General features: G+C 40.9%; 1 protein-coding gene across 13 annotated transcripts in view; it reads left to right on the top strand.

Annotated features, from left to right (window-relative positions):
• The window catches only part of NRCAM (neuronal cell adhesion molecule), a 219,790-nt gene that overhangs the window by 141,728 nt on the left and 56,171 nt on the right, over positions 1–21,891 (top strand). For 7 of the 13 annotated variants that reach the window (XM_078674305.1, XM_078674310.1, XM_078674308.1 and 4 more), the window contains 3 exons: positions 7,618–7,822; positions 10,261–10,383; positions 18,331–18,516. In XM_078674305.1, coding sequence (XP_078530431.1) covers positions 7,618–7,822; positions 10,261–10,383; positions 18,331–18,516 — 514 coding nt within the window. The remainder of the gene's footprint in view (positions 1–7,617; positions 7,823–10,260; positions 10,384–18,330; positions 18,517–21,891) is intronic. The other 6 variants (XM_078674316.1, XM_078674315.1, XM_078674311.1 and 3 more) reach the window with 1 other exon arrangement.

Genomic DNA, 21,891 nt, shown 5'->3' with positions numbered 1-21,891 from the left:
GACTATTTTAGTTACCAACGGGGGCACTTCCTCAGACCTCTTTTAAACACATTGGGTCACCATCGGTTTAATGAAGACCTGTACCATCTACAGCTGCTAAACACCCCCACTGTTTGTTTAAAGGTGAGCTCTATTCTTAAGGCCACTGTCAAAGCGAGAAAATCTATGGAGGGGTAATCACTCTCACCGTGTTTTTCATTTAAAATTCACTGATTGTATTGTACCTTATCATCTTTCATATGAAAACTTTTTATGGAGATTTAGAATAGTAAATAATACAACCGTCAGAAAGAATATAACAATTAGCTATATACAATGCTGAATAAATATTTAGATTGGCAATAACCTTAAAAAATTTAATTAAGAAATTAAGAAATAGTCAAATAGTGGAATATCTTAAACAGACATGTACAATTTCTTCAATATATATCGTTTCTCGTTTTTTTGTTTTTTTGTTTTTTTCTACAAAAGATAGAAAAGAGGAGAAGAGAGAGCAGAGAGAAAAATAAATACGAAAATAAATACAAAAGGGCCATAGGATCTAGATTTAAGTAGAGTGTGAGAATTGTAAAGTAGTAAAAGGTAACCAGAATAAATCAGATTTATGTTTTGGAGAAAGTGAAGATGAAGAGATAGTAGATATTCTATGCTTATCACAAATAAGATTCCACCATGTTTATATACATATTTTAGAATTGTTTTTCAAAAAGATAAGAATAGCTGTAAATGCAAGTGCGATGGAAAGATCAAACAATACGGACTTTGAAGAAAGATTAGTAAAATCTGGTGACATTTGTATAGATAATGGAACATTACATGAAAATATTCTTAAACAGTTTGACCAAATAGATTTTCCAATAATCAAACACTCTGGGACTGTAGTTTTGTAGGTGAGTTAAATTACCATTGGAAGAAAGACATGAGCAACATAAAGAAGAGGCAGAGGAATCAATTTTATGGATAAAAGAGGGAGTAATAACACCCCTAAGATATATGAAAAAAATAAAGATTGAGTAATATTTGCAGCTTTGGAAGTATTGAAAAATGTACGGCATTGTTTTAAAAAAAAAAAATGTATTTGCAGGATTACATGTCTCATACATTACAGTACAATTCAGTTTCATGTAGCATATGCTTCAGCGGTACATGGTATCCGTACTGCATAGGCTCAAATTTCCTTTTCTTATTTTTATACTTTTACACAACCCCCATCTCCTCCCGCCCAACTTCCCCCACCCAACATCCCTCCCAGGCACTTCTATAAAGGCATAATACGTCATCTACACATGGTGATAAACTCTGGCTCTTTCTCCTAGTTTCTCCAAATCACTGTCACAATTCTCTTTAGGGCCCTATAAGACATAAGCCAGCTTTGGCTTAATGTTATCCTATTTAGTGTACCTGTGTCTGCGCATGGGCAACTATCCCTTGTCATTCGGGTGTACTAGGAAGTCAAAGTAAGAAGTATTCCCAAGGCATTCTACCCCTCAGTCATCCACACACGAGCTCCCAGTGGTAGTGTCCACATCCGCCATTTCAAAGGATATCATTATAGTGTTCCATTCAAGTGATATAGGCACCCTTCTCAAGCCTTTCCTCTCTTCAGTCTGTAATGTCATACCTTCGGCCTTACCCCACCTCACTACTTCCGCTTTCCACACATCTGGGTCAGGTGGCCTGTTCGACTTCCACCTCATGGTAATAGTACGCTTGGCCATTAGCAGTGCGAGGTCAATAAACCTCTTGGCCACGCTTTTCTTACGTTCAGTGGGTCCCAGGCCCAACAAGCTAGAGGGTATGGTGTCGTATTGTCTGTTGGGGGACACTCTGTGTATTGCGGCGTGTATTGTAGCCCAAAAATATCCCAATTTCGGGCAATCCCATAGCATGTGTATCAACCTCGCATTCCACACCGAGGGCAGGAGTCTGGCGTGGCGGGGAACATTACATGTATTCGGTGAGGCGTGAGGTATGCGCGGTGTAGGATCATAAGTTGAATGAATTTAAACTTTGGGTTCCTCGAAACTTTCTTAGGGAATTTAAGAACACGCTCCCACTCTTTATCTCGAAACGCTCGGCCTGCATCCCTCTCCCACACTTCACGCAGCGGCTGCAGCGATACCGTATGTACGGCATTGTTTATCCCACTGATGAACAGAGAGCGACATTGAAAGATCCCTCTCCCATAATGATTCAATAGAGGATTTAAGTCTCGCAGTAATAGAGTAGGATAAAAATCTATAAATTAGGGATGCTTTAGGGGTTGGAATTAAAAGTAATATTATATAATGCTGTCAGGGGAGTGAACAGAGGGAAATCAGGAGTAAAGTTATTATTGAATAAAAAGGATTGGATTACACATAATAATTGGTTGTACTGTTGTAAACTTGAGTTAGATAAGTCATAGCATTCTTATAATTGAGCAAAAGGTATAATGGTATTTGGGAAACCAAATGGTGGACAAATAAGATACCCTTTTCTTTCCAGTGTTTGGAGTAAAATGATTTATGGCGAATCACAATTAATTTATTATCCCACATATTAGAAAAAGCAAGAAAAGATTATTAGAAATCAGAACTTTGGGTAAATATTGTATGCAGAAAATGTTGGGACATTAAACAATATCATAAAAATGAAAAATCATGTAGATCGCTCAAAAGTAACAAATTATGGTATCGGTGAGTCATAATAGTCCTTAGTCAAAGCATAAAATTGTCTAATTAAAAAAGCAGTGTGATACAACTTAAAATTAGGGAAACGTACACCACCCTCATTCTTTGGACAAATTAATCTAGATAGGGCAATATCAACAGGTTTATTGTTCCAGAAAAAATTGGTGCAAATAAAGTTAATTTGGGAGACATATTAATTAGGGATTTTAAAGGTTAACATATAAAGTATGTTATGTTATGTTATGTTATGTTAGTAGTATTTATATGGCGCGCAGCTGCCCCAGCCAAGGGGCGTCCCGGCGCCTGATCAAGTACCACAACACAACAAGTCGATACTGGGAAAGGAAGAGAACTCAGTCAGCAGTGGGGAACAAGAAGGTTTTTATGGCGCGCCTGAAGGAAGTAAGGCTGTTCAAGGCTCGGATATGGACAGGAAGAGAATTCCATAATCCAGCCCCTAATACTCGAAAGGAGCGACCTCCCATCCTACTTAGTCTAAACCGTGTACCAACCGCCAGATGGAGAGATTCTGATCTAAGAGACCGCGTAGGAACATAGGAGGAAACGAGCTTAGCAAGGGCTGGGGGAGAATAGAGCTTCAAGATTTTAAATGTCAGGCAGAGAGCTTTAAATTTAATTCTCTGTCTGACCGGCAGCCAGTGGAGCGAGGTCAGAATTGCAGAGCCAGAACACTGTCTAGGGAGGCCCACGATAGCACGCGCCGCAGCATTCTGCACCCTTTGCAGTCTAGTAGCCTCCGCCTGATTCACTCCGAGCAGCAGCGCACTCCCATAGTCCAGCCGAGAAAGAATGGAGGCTTGGACCACCAGTTGCCGAGTAGGGGGGTCGAAGAATTTGAGGACCGGTCTCAGCCCACGCAGAATGCCATAGCATGTAGCTGAGACCTTCTTCGTATGGCTGGTAAAGGAGAGTGTAGGATCCAGCCAGACCCCCAAGTTCTTAACTTCGGCAGCTGGGATGGGAGTCACCCCCAATTCTGGAGGCCACCACTGGTCTCCCCAAAGCTCCGCCTGCTTTCCTAAAATCAGGACCTCAGTTTTTTAGCATTTAACTGCAGACAATTGGTTCGCATCCAATTTGCCACGGCTATGAGTCCTGCACGGAATCTGGGAGTATAAAAAGAACATGTGGTACAATCGTCATTTTAATGGTCTCTAATCTGCCCACCAGGATAAGTGAAGAGGGGACCAGGTTGAGAGTACGTTTTGAACTTTAAGTTTTAGCACAGTAAAATTGTGAAAAAGATTTGTAGTAATAGTGGGGTAAAATCAGACACCCAAATATTTAATCTTAGAGGGGCACCGTAAATTTGTGCTATGACACATATAGGGGTAGCATGAGGAATTTAAGGGTAAAATCCCGATTTTAGAAAAATGTGACATGTAACCAGAAACATTAGAATACAAATCAATTTCTTGCAAAAAGGGATGCAAGGAGGCAAGGGAATTAGACATATAAACCAGGATACCATCAGCATAAGCTGAAAGTTTAATTTCAAGACAGTTATGTTTAGAACCAGAAATAAGAGGGTGAAAGGGAACAACCTTGTCTAGTCTAGTACACCTATGTAAATTAAAATAAGGAGAGGAACACCCATTAACAAAAACACAGGTCCGTAGTCCAGAGGATAGTAATTTGATGAATGAAAATAAATTTTGGACAAACCCAAACCAATGGAGAGAATTAAACATAAATTGCCAATTTATATACTCACAAGTTTTTCAGCATCAAGGGATAGGGCAGCAAGAGGAGAGGGGTATGTTTTCCCAAAAGGAGAACATCCTAGCATTATCGGAAGCAAGTCTGCCCTCAATAAAACCAGCTTGGTCAGGTTTAACAAGAAGGGGTATAACATCTTCCAACCGAGAGGCTAACATTTTAGCAAACATTTTACAATCATAGTTAATTAAATGAAATTGGACGATAATTTTTACAGAGGGTAGGATCCTTATCTGGTTTAGGAAAAAGAACAATAAGGGCGTCTAAAAAGTAGCCATTAGCTTTAGAATTAAATAAAAAAGAATTCAAAAGTTCAAGTTTTTTAGGAGCAAGAAAAGAGGAAAAAGAGGATATGAGTTATGTTATGTTATGTTAATTTTGCTTGTATAGCGCATGGCTACCCCAGTAACCGGGCGTCCCAGCGCTTATGGACTTAACAAGAAGTGCAAGAACGCGGCCAGTGAGAAAAAACTAGATAGAGGAGAACAGCCAAGTTTTAATCTGTTTTCTGAAAAGCATGTGATTCGTGGTGGCCCGAGCTTTTAGGGGGATCGAATTCCATAGCTTCGGGGCTAGGTACCTGAAAGAGCGGCCACCGGCTCTACTTCTCCAGATTTTGATTGTTCCAGCAAGGGATAGATCCACTGAGCGGAGAGTGCACGTGGGGGCATAGAGGGTACAAAGTCCGTGCAGAATTCGTGGACCGGAGCCATACATGATTCTGTGAGTAATGCATAGAGTTTTAAATTGGATGCGTTGTTTTATAGGCAACCAGTGCAAGCGTCTAAGAATCGGGGAGATATGGTAGGTTTTAGGCAAGGCAAACAGAGTACGGGCAGCCGCATTCTGAGCTCTCTGTAGTCTATTAATCATTGTCAGGTTAGAGCCCAGCATGAGAACATTGCAGTAGTCTAGATGGAATAAGACTACCGCCTGGACTATGACCTGACGAGTGGGAGGCTCGAAGAAGCCAATAATGGGTTTAAGAGCACGCACGCGGCCATAGCAGGTGCCCGCCACTTTTTTGGCATGTGACTCTAAAGAGAGCGAGCTGTCCAACATCACACCCAGATTTTTTACTACCTCCTTAGGAATAGGTGGAGGTCCTAATATGGAGGGCCACCAATGATGGTTCCAACTCTGGGTTTCCTTGCCTATGACAAGTACCTCTGTTTTGGAGGAGTTTAACTGGAGACAGTTCTGGGACAGCCAGTTAGAGATGGCCAAGATGTCTTCCTGGAATTTGATTTGGTCTAGCTCAATGTCCTTAGAGATAGTGAAAACAAGCTGAGTATCGTCAGCATACGATACTAGCCTAATTTCACGATCTCGTGCCAACACTGCCAGGGGGCGGACATACACATTAAACAATGTGGGGCTGAGCGCAGAGCCCTGCGGGACCCCACACTCCACAGAGTGCCTACTGGACGAGAACGGCGGGGCATGCACCTGGAAGGAACGGTCTGATAGAAAAGACGCGAACCAGTCCAAGGCACTCCCTCTGACTCCGATCTCCCACAGTCGCTCTAACAAGATCCTGTGGGAGACCGTGTCAAAGGCCGCACTCAAGTCCAGCAGAATCACAAAAGAGGTCTCCCTCTGGTCCTGCACCTCCCTTAGATGTTCCGTGACCGACAGTAGAGCCGATTCCGTACTGTGTTTGGCACGGAAACCATTCTGAGACTCATCCAGAATTCCATTGGATTCCAGATGAGTGGTCAGAATGGAGTTCACATGAGCTTCCATGATCTTAGCAAGATATGGAAGTAGGGAAATCGGTCGGTAGCTCTCCGGCCTAGCGGGGTCTAGCGTTGGCTTCTTTAGGAGGGGAACTACCTTGGCATGTTTCCAGGATTTGGGGACGGCTGCTGACTGAAGAGAGTTATTAATCAGCATTAGCCCCTCCCGCAAAATGGACTCCTGGAAGGCTCTAAATAGATCAGGTTCAATATAAAAACCCTCTGGACCTGGGCTTGTTCAAACATTTAATAGAATCAATGATCTCCTGAAGAGCTATGTCTTTTTCAAGAGCATTGAAAATGTCAGGAATGGAAAGAGGATTAGGAAGGCCATGAAAAAAGTTTGAATATCACATTCAGAGGGACGTGTTTCCTCAGTATATACTGATTCATAATAAACTTGAAAGGCGTTAATGATATCAGGGTCAGAAGATAACATTGTATTGGTAAATTCATCACAAATAGGACAATGTTTTTCTGTTCTGATTTAATTTTTAAATAATTGGCCAACATTTGGCTTGCTTTATTATGACCTCCATGACACTTTTTTCTTGATTTTAAGTAGGATGTTGGATACTTCAACAGTAGCAAGTTTATTAAAAGCAGACTTAGCTTTAATTAGTTCCTGCAAAATAGAGGAGTATTTGGAAGAGAAATAAGAATGTTAAAGAGCTTTAATGTGTTGAAGAGCTGAAATGTATTTGGAATGAAACATTATTTTCTTTTTAGCCAAATAAGCAATAGTAAAGGCCCTAAAGGAAGTTTTAGAAGCTTACCAGTTATTATAAACAGATATGTCCTTAGAATGATTAAGTTGAAAAAACTCGTTAATAAAGGAGGTCACTTCCAAAATAAAGGTTTCGTACGACAATAAAGATTTGCCTTACAATCTAAGTGTATTTTGAAGTGTATGTATGCTGCTCTTTCCTCTTAGTGTTTTATTGGCTATTTAATCAGACGTATTAGATTCTGGTTTAGAAATTCTTTATATACACCCCTGTCTTCTCACTGTGCACTTTATATGATTGCTGCTATTTGCTGAGAAATTAACTTAGGCCATTTTTCCACATTATTGCTATTGTTGCTTAACACAATTTACCATTCTATGTATGATTTTACCCTACGTATATCATGATTGCTTTTTTTGCATGTTTTACTGTAGTTTTGATGTTTCTCTTGTTTTTTATTGCCATGATTGGCCAAATAAAGATTTTTTTAATTGAATTGAACAAAATATTCCAATGGCTGGATCCATTTTGTTTCTACTCCTGATTTATTGTGAGTGGTCCTTTCTGTGCCTCTATTTCAAGTGTCATGCAGATATGAAAAAATGCACAGTAAATATAAAAATTATGTAATGTTTTCTGTCAAATACCTTAGAAATGTGAAAAAAAAAATCTGAGCATCGAGAAAGAAGTACACAGTTTTCTACTCAGGCATTACTAATTTTGTCTTCTGAATTACAGATCTATTACTGGAAAGTTCACAATTTATCAAAACGAAGTAAACGGCATATGGAGAAAAAAATCTTGACTTTCAAAGGGAACAGAACCCATGGAATGCTGCCCGGACTTGAGCCATTTAGCGACTACGCACTTAACGTTAGAGTTGTAAACGGCAAAGGAGAGGGACCTGCAAGCCGCGATGAGTTTTTTCAGACTCCTGAAGGAGGTATTCAATTTTAAATCACATTTTAAAGTAAAATTTAAAGTATGCTTGAATCATCTTTGTTTGGAAATTATGTAAGGACAGCACAGAAGATCCCAGACAGACAGAAGGCGAAATAAGATTCTTTAGTAACAGAATCAGGAAAGCCATTCTATTACGTTGCCACTCCACCGACCTCCCCATATTACAAGAAGGGATTAATCCTCCAAAGGAGGTCCTGTCCTTCCTTATCGTGCCAACAACATGGTCCCTCAGATCAGACAGGCAGTTTAGAGCATGGCTATTTCGAAGATAAATTCACAAATGAGATACTTATAACATGCATGTGGTGAGTGTCTGCCAGCAGGAACACTGAACATTGTTAGGCCATTTTGCAGAGACCTTCTTGTTAGCAACATGTTCTTTATCAAGAGCTCAACTCACACTATTTCCAGTGATAAGATAACACTTATTTCAAAATGATTACCTATATATTTGTAATGCCTCAAAAAGCTCAGTCCTTCTGTGGCCCTTGTTTGAATGAAACTATATTGAGGCGATTGTAGAGGTGTAATTTGCACTCAAGTGGAACAATGTGCGTTTTCTATTAGGAGCATTGGGGCCGCCATCCTCAATTTTAGAATCATATCATAAAAAATACCTTCTCTCAATACTTCCTTTCTTGTGTTTTTACTAGCTTCTTCTATCCTCCATTATGATTTGTCTAAAACCTTGTGCTGAGTAGCATTTGTTTTAAAGGGATTGAATGATTGTGGTCAAAGATTTAGATCAATGACAGAAAACATCTACATTTCCTATCAAGTCAGCAATACATAATGTCTCCATTTCCAGCCTCAACCTAATTTCATGAGACTAGGCTTATGCTAGAAAGACGAGCAGGGCTACCCTTAATCTCATGAAACAAATGCTATTTTCTGCTAGTATGGGATGTGTTTTTGTGCTACACTATGGATTGTTATTATTATGTGATGTTATGTTCAAATATAGCCTTATAGACTGCAGTAGGGTGCAATACCTGCCATTAAAGGCCCGCACCAGCATTAAAGGTCCCAGCTGAAGGCCTTTAAAAAGGGAGCAGACTGTTAATGGCCGGTATAGTCCAGCTACGGCAGGCTATAAGGCTTTTAGAACATTCCGCCACTAGAGAGCAGAATGTTCTAACAAATTAAACAAAGGCCTTACAGGGCCCGAAGATATTTAAATCCCCTCGGGCTCCATGAGGCTTTTGTTCACAACAATAGCTGTGAATGACCAACATTTGAATGTTGGAGCTTTGGGCTTTTACCAGCCATGTCTTTAATAGAGGTCCCAACATTCCAATGTTCTAATACAGCCTTATTGCCCACTGTAGCGAGCTAAATCTCCCATTAAAGGCACACTTCAGCACTAAAGGCCTGAGCCAAAGGCGAGAGCCTTTAACAATGGAGCGGGCCTTTAATGCCGGAATATACCAGTTAAGGAAGGCTATAAGGCTATACAACATTCCACCCCTAGAGGACCGATAAATTAAAGGCCTCACAGAGCCCAAACAGACTGAAATCCCCCCAGGCTCCATGAGGCCGTTTGTTCACAGCAACAGCTGTGAAGGACAACACTGGAATGTTGGAGTTCCGGGCTTCTACCAGCCATTAGAAGCCCACAGCACTCTATTGTTTTCAGTGGAGCTCCCAACATTCCAATAGTGTACTATATTGCCAATGTTTTGTTTAGTGATCATAGAAGAGACTGGAATTCTGAAAGCGAAGGGGTCATCTAACATTTTACATATGGGTTAATGAAGAGCACCACCTGCAAGGCTCACACAGATAGTAAATGTTTTCCCAATTTGGGTAGATGAGAGCAAAGACATTTGAGATGACAACGACTCTCCAAACAAAGGCAGTGCAGTATAAATTTACTCAGATTAGAGATGGCAATACGGTCAGTGTAAATTCTTTTTGGTGATTATGTTGAAATTCCGGCAGGACATGCTGTGATGTATATTTGCTGCTGATATATAGGGAATAGGTGGGAATCGTTGACTACTTCGGATATTGAAAAAATTGAAGGATTTGTTAGATAGGCTAATTAATACCAACATAAAATCAAGAGTCCACAGCGAAAAGTGGACAGCAGAGAGAGCGAGAAAGAGACGGAGAAAGAAAGATAAAGAGAGGGGGAGTAGAAAGAGAGAAAAATGAGAATGGAAGAAACCTATATTTTCCAGTGAGCTAGCGCCTTTACCAGCGACAGATGCAACAGCTCTTTTTTCTCTGTATCATTCTGTCACTTTCTCTCTCAATCTCTTTCTCTCCCTCGTTCTTTCCCTCTCTGCCTCTTTCCATTTGTTGCAAAGTATTTAAAGCCATGCTCGTCAGACCTATTACATATGATTCATTATTGTGGGAATAGGTCCCGGGGTAGAAAGAAATGTAACCATGTCAATTGTTTCTTCTGTCAAGTTCCAAATAAGCCATCATACTTGAGGATTACTGACCCAATGCTTGACTCGCTGACACTGGAATGGGGTCCACCTGTCCCTCCCAACGGCATCCTGACCGAATACACTTTGAAGTATCAACCAAGTAAGTTAAAAAAAAAATCTTAACAGCATTTGAAATACTGTAAAGCTTACTCAAGTTTAGTCAAGTAAAAATGTATGGAATATATTCTACTCCATGCATCACTAGCAGATTTTGTGGTAATAATAAAAAAATATAATGAATGAAATGTAGAAAATTCTCTGTGTTGCAATAGTTGAGTTTTTCAAGAATCGCACAAACCAAAATCCTCAGTACATTTCAAAGAGAACATTTGGCCCCAGGGCAAGCTAACAGTGCAAAAAGACATTGGTGCTTGGAAAAACAGATCTTTTGGATAGACCATTCACAGGAGAGTTACTTCAATGGTGGATGGCAGGACTAAACTATAGTTTTAGCTGTCTGTTTCAAGTACTTCATTACGAGTGGTGCGCATGTGGGAATATTGTAAACAAAAACTCATATATTTACCAGCGCTCTCCAATATTTTCTTCATTGGTGGAGGGAGTAATCCTGATTGCAGCCATATAAACGCTGCAATGCAGTTACCTGCAGAGTTCACCATTGGGTTCACAGTTACTCCTGTCACTTGTATGCTTTTACCAGCAGTGCCGAAAGTTCAGCCTTCTAGTTCCTTATACATCATATGCTCTCAGTGAAGATGTCATGCTCCTTAGATCTCTTTGAAATTTGATTTGTGCGCACGCGCCTCTCTGAAAGGAGCGGCTTCTGACACCATCCATGCATTATAAAGTAGTAAAGCCAGACAGTAGGACGCTTACTCCTTCTTGACCGAAAATGTCTGCACCTTCTGTCCAGTGTCCCTTTTCACTGAGTGCTGCAATTTTACCTCATGTGTGAAAACTAAGCCAATAGGGGTTTGTCCGTTGTTCAGAGAAGGAAATACATTTTACTTAGTATAAAACTGTTGATTGAGGGTCAACTACAAATCTATACTCCTAGCAACACAAGTTATGTTTTACACCACCTCGTCTATCGATAACGTGAAACAAAGCATATATCAATGGCTTTATTGTAGATATGTTTGTCAATATTTCCCCCCGTCCGGACAGGCCAATCCCATGGCCTTTCACTAGCCCTTCAAGAACTTGGTGTGTATTTTGGCCCAATGTCCTGCAATCTCTTGTATTGATTAAGGCCCTAATCAGCTCGTCATGTAACGCGGCTTTTCGCAAAAAGCCGCACAGCGCGAAAATAGCGGCCGCACGCATGCGGTTAAGGAGGCTGGGGATATTGCTTCAGTATTACCAAACCGGGAATTCCCAATGCTATAGTTATAAGTAATTCCAGGATGCAGAAATACTACTGTATTTGCGGCACTTCCATGTGGGCCTCTAAAAACTTAGGGATGGTTTAGGAATGGTGGGATATCAGGAACGCGGATACCAGGAATCTGTCATTCCTAATTCAGCAGGAAAAAGTGTTTTCCACAGCATCAGAAATTACTTAGCCCTTTAAATAAATCCCTAATCGTTACCTGAAATATGTAAGAGTTCATCTACCTTATAAAGGGACAAAGATATAAACTCCTCATACCATTAAATTGTATTGACTAGCAGATGTATGTCTCAATGTATTAACACCATTGTGATTCAGCTATGTTATTCAATCCAGTACTGTGAAAATACAAATAAAACACTGCTACTATTGAATACTTTGAAAGAAGCTGAATGCAATTTTTAGAAAGAATTTACCGGCATAAATATGGACTACTCAAGCTCTAATGAAGCCGATCCAGCTGCTGCATGTAAACTTGTCTATCTAATTAAAGGACACTTATAAAGTGCAAACTATCAGAGTAGTGGTCTATTGCCACTACAAGGAAAAATGCTAACAGGCTAAATGTTGACTAGTCATGTTGTTTCTTAATTTGAGCAAATGTATTCATTAGATACAGAACACAGAGTTCTAAAGTTTAGTGTAATTCATGCACCTAATATAGACCACCTAATATTAACAGCCTAATTTGAACACCTAACTTGAGTAGCAACCTCGATGAAGAAAATGTTGCTAGGACAAAGAGAGGGAGAGGCAGCATACAAAATGTAATGCGAAATGCAAGCAGATTTCACGGAGGTCCATTTCGGCACCAGAAGCCAGTGCAGCTCTCTAATAATGACACAAACTAGATTAAATTGTTGCTAGCCAACGATACTTGCTATCGTATTTTGAATACATTGAAGCCTCCAAATAACTTTTTTTAGGAAGATCTAAATAACCAGAATGCAAAGCAGGGCCGGACTGGCTACCGGGCGTTTTGGCATGCTGCCGAGCTGGGGGCTGATGTCACTGCGGTGGGGATAATTTTGTTGATGGAGGCCTGCGTGTGCTTCGAAAAAAACAAAGCAAAATGAATTTCGTTCAGCACACACAAGTCCCCATCAATGAAATCAGCCCCCAGCTCGGCAGCATGCCAAAATGCCCAATAGCCAGTCCGGCCCTGATGCAAAGGTTTTTCACAACCATGAGCCGTCGAGGAATGGTAAAAAAGAAAGGTTGTGCTGTTGCATTCTAAGGTGAAAGATGCAAGTGTTCAACAGCTCCACAATTTTGGGTGGAGTGAGTCCATTAGGGCCCAGAGATTTATGACAACATCTGCACGCAAAGGACAAAGTTCCATACATGGGGCAAAAAACTGGAAGCCTACAGGTTTGACACATTTCCGATGCTGCGAATCTCAGATTTTGTTGTGCTTAGTGTTAACCATTTCACATTCATCCACCAGCATACTTCATCCAGTGCCAAGGGTAGTGACAAGGAGCAGACACCCACCTCACTCTTATTCAAAATTATGTCTATTCCATCTGACTGCACACAAAAGGAAAAACTTTGTCCATGCAGCAGATAAACCAGAGAGGGGAGGGATGGATTAAATAAAAGATGAGCTAAGGACGTGTCAAGATTGACCTCTCCATGCCACTGGTGCGGACATTGAGGAGAACTTACCCAGCTGAATCATCTGAAGTCTCTCCACCAGGGAGGACCAGTTCACTCCAGCGCCAGAGCATGACGATCAAGGACTCTCTGCCTGCACTTCAGATGGAAGACAGTGTAAATGTCACTAATAAACATAATAACATAAGTGCACGCTAGTGATTCTCATCTGCTATGGATCGCAGGTCACACAGGACTGAGGTCGCTATAGCCATAGTTTGCAAATCAGCCTACAAGAAGTGGAGTAAAGAGTTCGCTTCTACAAATTACTGCCCCTGAGCTGTACTGCTCTTTCCACCGTACTATCTACAAAGGGCAGACATGACTTGCTTTCATCCACATCTAATTCTATTTGACGTAGATTAAAGTGGATTTCATTTTCGGAAATCTAGCACTATGGTTAGGGGCATGTGGAGTGACTTCTCATCCTTGGTGACCAAACCCACCCAATCTCAAAACACATTAGCTTTTCTGCACCAAAGAAGTTTAAACAGCACGTTGGGTGAAATACAGCACTATATTCATTAAGCCATGATCCTTTGGCACTTAATGAGCTAATAATGACCCAGTTTTAAAGAACTACAAGTGTTGCTGTCTGTCAGTGTGACAGAAGTGTGGATGTTTTCCTACTGATGCTCTAACTCACGCATCATGTCCCTTTGGTGTATGATTGTTTAATTGAAGGACATGATGATGGGAACAAGTTACTCAGTGACAATTATTGCAAGCATATTTTGGACTTTTGGAAAAACGAAATGTGCTTATGAATGTATGTCACGCACTGGCTACATCTGCTACAGCACTGTTACTTTTCAAGAAATATATTTTACCTGTCTTAAATCGTCTGTCTTTTTACATGTATGTATTTTACAGATTCCATATGGTGACTGCCATTGTACTAATTGTTTCACAGTTCCACCACCCTGGTATCTATCACCACCCACACAAACCGTGCTCTATTTTATGTTATTTTACTCCTTTTGAAGCACGGACATCTCTTAAAATATGACACTGCTCTTTTATGACTGTGGACTATCTTAGTAGCACACACCTAACCATAGAGTGTTTCAATATTTATATAGAACGGATCTAGCCAAAAGGATAATAGACCTTCATTAGAAACATATAGAAATTACTTAAACGATGGTTGTTGAGGGAGTTCAGGTACAGTAACAATATTTACAGATATGGCAGTATCTATGTTGCTAGGGTTAATTTGAACAAGTTTGATTTTAGATCCTTTTAAAATCAGAGCAGATGGGGGATTACGCATGTTTTCTGGAAGTTGATTCTAAATTTTTGTGGCTAGTCATGAAAACGCCTGTTTCAGTGTCTTTGTCTTTTTGTTTTTGGAATCTCCAGTAGAAAGCTGGATTTACTTCTAGTATTGGTCTGCGCTCCATAGCTTTTTTCAGGTTTCACCTACACAGCCTGGAAGCGCTGCCTTGGAGTAACCTCTTGGAATCACTCCGTACTTTATTGGAAACTCGTGCATGTATTGCACTGTTTCTAATGATTCCTCGTGCATGTACAGCGTTTACCTTGTGGGAGCAAGCAGCAGCGCCATCTGTTTGCAATTATTGCGCCCGCCGCTGCTCGCTCCCGCAAGGTAAACGCTGTAGATGGGCTTTAACTTTTGCCGCCGCGGGGCCGCGCTTGTCTTTCAGCGGTTGTTGATCTTGATGCTGTAATAAACTGGTGCACTCCACTGGGAAATCTCATTTGTTTTACACTCCCCAGAAACAACTGAGGGGCGGAGACAAGAACACAGCTGATTGTAGGTAGCCAAACTTGCATTTAAGTCTGCTTTTGTGTCCAAACCCAGAACCTTTGATGCAAAACAGCTCTGACTTCGAGGGCCTCGGAGAGACGAACTGCCCCCGCATGTTCGCATACTGACAGCTTATGCATCTGCCACCCACCTGCTCTGGTATCCATTTAGTTGTCCCCGATGACATGAATGAAGCTGTTGCTCCTCTCCTCACCAACCAACCAGACCTCACGCCATGCTGGTTGACCGCACGTGCAGAGAACGTCAGAGGGGACCAGGCTTACCTTGATGTGCAGTGCTGTGACCCTGGGTAAACACAGACTTAGGTTATAAATAAGGTTTATGTTTTTATGGCGTTTATTTTTGATCAATTCCGTCTATATTTATATGTATTTATTATCTGCTTTTTCTTTTAGGCACGGATCCATTTTTATTTTAGCGTCCTCTGACAAAATATACCTCTGTTCAGTATATTTCCACATTTATTTAACCGATAAATGTGTATTAACACTTAGACGTCTCTTGGGATTTTATCGGCAAAAGCAGCCATGTGTAATACATGAACGCATTCGTTATAATATTAGCATTACGATGGAAATGTGCACATCTGCATCTATTTAGGGAGACTCGCATTTTAAACTCCCCGTGATTTCAATTTGCATAGCTATTGGCATCACAGTTATGGCAGACAGCCAAGACAGTGACTCGAAGGAAGACCTACCTCCTGTATTCTTCCATTTTTAAAAATAAATACAGATAGGTCAAAATATTATTTCTGTCTGTATCTAAATGAAAGAATCAGAAAAAATTCAAAAGCGGGAGGCTTAGTTATAAACACTGCTCAGTCATGAAAAAACTTCAACTCTACATTGTAGCGCTGTCAATTAAGTCCTTCGGTGTCCCTCAGTCGATGTAGTCCTACTTCTATGTTAATGTAAAGTCCATTTTTTTAAATCAAAATCTGGTCACATTATTGTGTACTAATCATGAACTCCTCCTTATAAATTGCTCGGGGGCATAGCACGTACGTAACTGCAAGTAGTGCTCAAAATACAGGGGATCCCTCGGGATCCAGAACTGGCAGGTATTATATAGCCAGATCAGGGATCTTGCGAGCTCCAGTGAAATGCGCGGTCTTTATCCTGGCCAGCACCAAGGCACATTCAATGGCACCAGGGCATATGTCTAAAGCATTTGCAATGCAATAGGTCTTGCCTTTACGCAAGTTTAAGCTATTGGCATTGTAAATGACAATGCCTTTCTATTTATTTTTTAAAAACCAAATCATACATAAAATGCATCGTCATTTACAATGCCAATAGCTCAAACTCAACTAAATGTGAGACCTATTGCATTGCAAATGCTTGTTTCAAGTAGTTTGGGAGACCAGGATGTGGTGCTTTATGAGTGATCAAGCCATCAAAAAGTCAAATCTGGCTTCAAGGGGGAGCCTGTACATTTCTTTGAGTTTTGGGGGTTGTGTGTTCTGATTCAGAAGCTGAGGCTTAGATAATGGATGTGCAGTGCACCAGAGAGGTTTTCAGAAGACCTGAAAGTTGGGCAGTCAATATGAGAGAGAACTAGAGTCTGCATTGATGTTGTGACGTCAGTATGAGGGATTTGTGGTTTTAGGTTCTTAAGTAGGAATAGATGGATTGAATCATGTTTTGCAAGTTTCTCTATGTGAGAAACCATTAAGAAGTTTTGGCCGATAGTGATGTCAAGCAATTTCCAAATTGGAACGCATTAGAAGTGATGCTAAGGTGTAAAGGCTGTGTTTGAACTGGAGCGGGCATTTCCACTGATTACAGTAGTACAAATTCACTTTTTACTAAGTTTCATATCAAGGAGAAGGAACTCATCAAATAAATATTTCAAGGTCGTAGCATCAGATGGATTTAATATTTGCAAACATAGCAATGTTTTACCAACCTATTGATGTTTTAGGATTCCCTTTACGTGTAGCATTTGACCAAGAGGCTCTTTGTAGAGATTAACCGCCTTTGAGTACATCTAAACCCCTGTAACTGTTGCCATGTAAGTTCTTCATCATTTCTGCATTTAAAGCTCTTAGTGTGTAATGGCTACTCAAACCCTTCCAAAATCGCTTCCGCCTATGTATGTATACACATATTGCTCAGCATCTGTAGCTCATTAAATCAAGGTATAAACCCAGGCCTACCACCATCTTCCTGAACTCCTTTCAAATGATTTAGATCTGTAATGAAAGCAAGTAAAACCCAGTAGAATAGTAGAATGCATCAAATAAAAGTAGAAAGCATTTGCACATTTTTCACAGTAGATTCAGATTATAAACTTTTTTCTCAGGATTCTATCTTCCAAAGAAGTTCGAAATGTGACAAAATTGTTTTCTATAGTCTGTTTCTTCTATGCCTAAACTGGGTGTCTGCTATCATCAGGTCTCGGTGCTTTCTGCTTGGAGCTTAGTTCTTATGGTGTTTCATGACGCTTTTCTGTCATTTCTAAGCACTAAAATAACAAACTTGTTGTTATCCAGCTTATGGTACTCACTTTACCAACCTCAGAAGGATGGATGGCAGAGTCTGCCCTGCTGAGATTTGAACTTGTGACCTTCAGACCACTTCTTATGGTCATGGGTGTTGACTCACTGATCTATCTTCCAGCTAAGATAGGCAAAAAAACTCCTTTGGTAATCAGTTGAAGGAATCCTGTTGCTTATATCCAGAGGTATGATAATAACTGTCATTACAGAGACTCCGTGCAAAAAATATCAGTGGGTCTCTAAACTCTGAGGATCAGGGGAATAAAATGGGAATCTAAATTAAATCTTGTGTGAATACCCCACGCCGCACCCACAAACAATGGCCGCATTTGTTGCAACATGAAATAATGATTCGTAGATGGATCACCTACAAGACAGACCTGAGCTGTTGTTAGTACTGATGTAGCAATACTGTAACATATTCTCCAACATTTTATGGGTTTTCACAGCGTATAGTGCAAAAGTTAAACATAATTATGAATCATATATTTCAGTTTATTTGTTTCATTCTAATCCTCTTTCAAAGTTTTGGTGTTTAACTCAAGTATATGTGTTCGGTGGGGTCAATAAGAGGAAAGATTACATTTTCTGATGTTAGGTTAAACACCACAGATCTGAGTCACAGCCACTTTTAGGTCGGTGGATAGTTGTTATCAAAATGAGAGTTTTGGTAGGTCTTGATAGAATAAACGAGTGTAAGATTTTGAATTCAATAACCAAGTCTGTTTCTTTCCCAAAACAGTTAACAGCACACATGAGTTAGGCCCGCAAGTAGTGATCCGAATTCCGGCCAACGAGACCAACCTGGTGCTAAGAAATTTAACTTACAGCACGCGATACAAATTTTACTTTTATGCACACACTTCTATGGGACCAGGAAATCAAATCACAGAGGAAGCAATGACATTGATGGATGAAGGTAAGACTGGTATGTACAAAGAGTTCGAAGAAGCACCGCCATGTTTTTACTGACTTGTAATAAGAAAGTGTTATGTATCCTGGTGTCTGCTTGGCCACAGTACAGCCTCGACATTACATTATTCGCAATAATCAAATAATAGTTACAATGTTGTCCAACATGATGCTGCCATGACATCATGGTTCTTTCCCTACCACGCCTTAATTGCTAAAACTGTTTACTATAGGGTGTAGCGTAATTTAGTCCAGAGTGTATGATAAAACGGTTAGACAAATGTGAGAAATAAATCATTTGGGTTGTGGAAGGGTGGCACATAAAGTACGCATTTTTAAATGCATACCGCATTGTATTCTGTACCATTACCAGATGCACAATTGTGGCTGCCACAGAAAACCTTAGAGTCCCCTGAGTTCTGGTATTGTAACAGATAACCTGCCAAAAAGCATTTAATATAAGGTTGTACTAAGTTGCGTCAGAGGGCAGTAACATCACACAGGACTCTGTGATGATGCAACAAAGTGTTGCACAATTGCAAGTACGTCATCCTTCAGACGTGTTCTCTGGCCATTTATTAAGAGTTATGTTATGTGGTAAATGTGGCGCTACAAAGCATGGTTACTCGAAGCACTGACTTGGCTTAGGGGTGAGGCAGGAGTCAGAACCCGGATCCACAGAGCTGTCGCTCCTTGCCTCTTCCCACCATTGTGCAGCAGTCACATGCTTTAAATGTAGGGGGAGTGTAGGTGACATGCCATTTCCCTGCCTTTAAGTTTATGTCACTTATTATTCTTGATTGAGTTTAAACGATAGTCTGTGTAAATATGTATTCTTACAATTTTAATGACGTTGGGTCAATTAGTCTATCAAACAGGATTTATATAGCGCTCCTAATGACCCACAAGAGTATCCAGGAGCTGAGAGCCCTGCTGCTCGGGTGGAATCGGTTGAAACAGCCAGGTCTTGAGTCCCTTCGTAAATTCGTGAAGAGAGGGTGAGGTTGGGAGGTGGAAGGGGAGGCTGTTCCATGGCTTTGCGGCGAGGTAGGAGAAGCAGCGCCCTCCACTGCTGCTTCTGCAGATGCAGGGGTGTGAGCGAGGTAGAGGGAATTGGAGTGCAGGTGTCTGGAGGGTTGGTGGAAGCTCAGGCAGTGGTTGATGTATGCTGGTCCTTGATTGTGGAGGGCTTTGTAGGCATGGGTTAGCATCTTGAATTGACATCTCTGTGGATGGGGAGCCAGGGGAGCTTCTTGAGGTGAGGGGAGTTACAGGTTATTTACCTTGTGCAATAGAATGTGTCACAACTCTCCAGATCATGCATGGTATTCTGAAATGCTGTGTTGCATGTGTGCCAACTGCTCTGCAAGCCCTCTTCTTCTTGAGTACACTACGAACGACGATGGTGTGTGATTTGTGTCTAGCAGTTCCCAAACTGTACCCCGGAGCTTTAATTGATCTGCTGTGCGCAGCGTTACACGCAAGAGGAAAAATAGAGGTTCTAGCCTGCTTCCACTCAACACGTGACATTGATTTTTCACGTGACTGGTGGCAGACAGCACTGCGATGTTCCGATGTATTTAATGCTATAATAAATATTGTTATATCACCCTGGCAAGGAAATCCACATGCTCAATTAAACAAAATGAAGACTTTGTAGTTCTTTTTGTAAATGTTAACAGTAATATGCTTAGGTGCATAAATAACTTGTGTCTGGTTCACACAAGTTATTCTCTAATTAAGTGGTGAAGTTCGAGTGCGAGTAAACCTAGTACTATTAGAAAGAGATTCTGCGTTTTAATTAACCATGAACCAAAATATGTACAGTTGTAACACAAAACTCGTAAAATACATAAACAAGCTGTTAATTTACTATTTTGTTTTCTGTTTTGCGAATAACCTTTAACTTTTGTCTTCAGCATGTCTAACCTGTCTCATGACTTTACAGCACGTCGTTTGCTGCATGCCTTCGTATTTAGCACCAACCGCTGTCTTTTGGTTTGTCTCTAACTACGTGTAGTACTTTAAGCTGATTATCTCCCACCTGACGTATGTGCAGGTAAAGCTAAAATGAACCTGTGCATGACTTCTGTACTCGAGAATTATTGGAATGACACACAGCATTGTCAACAATGAGAATGAACTTTCCTCACAGCTCGGCACATTTAGACGACATGGGGCAAGGGACGCAGTCAGGACAGAGGGTCCCAGCTTCAGGTGGAGAGAGCCATCTAGATTAGGTCAAAGCATCTCTAAGCACCTGTTTTGACCTGAATGTTGCTAATCAGAAAAACATAAACTTGTCCAGACATGAACAAACATCCAGTACCACCAAACACTGAGGGGCAGATTTACAAGCCCTGTGCGCCACTTTTGCACCGCCGTTGCGTCACTTCTGTGACGCAGGAGCGGCGTAAAACTAGCGCCATGCTGTGACAGATTTACAACGTGATGCATCTAGGGAGATGCGTCACTTTGTAAAGCCCTGCCCCACATTAAACCTGCGTCAGGTTTAATGTATGCAGGGTGGGCGTTTCGTCAGAAAAAGCCTCGGAATAGTGACGCAGTGAAATCTACAAGATTTCACGGAGTCACTTTTCTGAAGCCCCTGCGTCAAAACCCTGTGCCTGCTTGAAGCAGGCTTAAGGCGTGACACAGCATGTGTATGGGCAGCCCCTGAGCATTGCTGGAGTTGTGTGCGACACGATTCCAGCAATGCGCCGCCCTTGCGCCATCAGCTGCGTCACACATCTGTAAATGCGGCGCATCTGTGTTGGCGCAAGGGTAACCTACTTGATGCATCTTACCTGGCGCATCCCTGCTGATATGCAGGGATGCGCCAGTCCTTGTATATCTGCCTCTTAGAGCCATAGAATGGCACATTAAATGAACAATGCAAAATATTTTTTAAATACATTCTGATGAACCTTAAGATGGATTTCTCTCTAAGTGAAACTCTTTATTCCAGCAGAAAGTCATTTTTTCTGGATCTAAGATACCAAAATTGTATATGAGATTGTAAACATAGAACCCACATGTGCAATGCAGTGCCCTCATAGTTTTATCTGTTTCTTTGTATATTGACAAACTGTAGATTGTTAATAAGTAGCCTGGAATTTGTGAGCGGAGCACAAGTCTAAGACATTTGGGGGAGGATTATTTCTAGGTGTATCACGCAAGAATTCCTCCACTGGTTGTTGATAGTCTACCACTTGAATTGTCTTTTGAGATTACTGTTACTTTAAAGAAGTCTATATAGTCATTGGCACGCCAAGCCCTTTATTTAGAGGTGTCATCGATGCAAAGTTCCTTGAAGTTATTTCAGCGCTTTCTCTGTCCGAGGAGAGTGAACAACTGGTTTGAATTTCCAAGAGGCCCTTCCTGAGTACAC

This window comes from Lissotriton helveticus, chromosome 1_1, assembly GCF_964261635.1.
Source record: "Lissotriton helveticus chromosome 1_1, aLisHel1.1, whole genome shotgun sequence".
Taxonomy (NCBI): domain Eukaryota; kingdom Metazoa; phylum Chordata; class Amphibia; order Caudata; family Salamandridae; genus Lissotriton; species Lissotriton helveticus.
The sequence above is the reverse complement of the archived record's forward strand: the minus strand, read 5'-3'. Positions and strand labels throughout refer to the sequence as shown.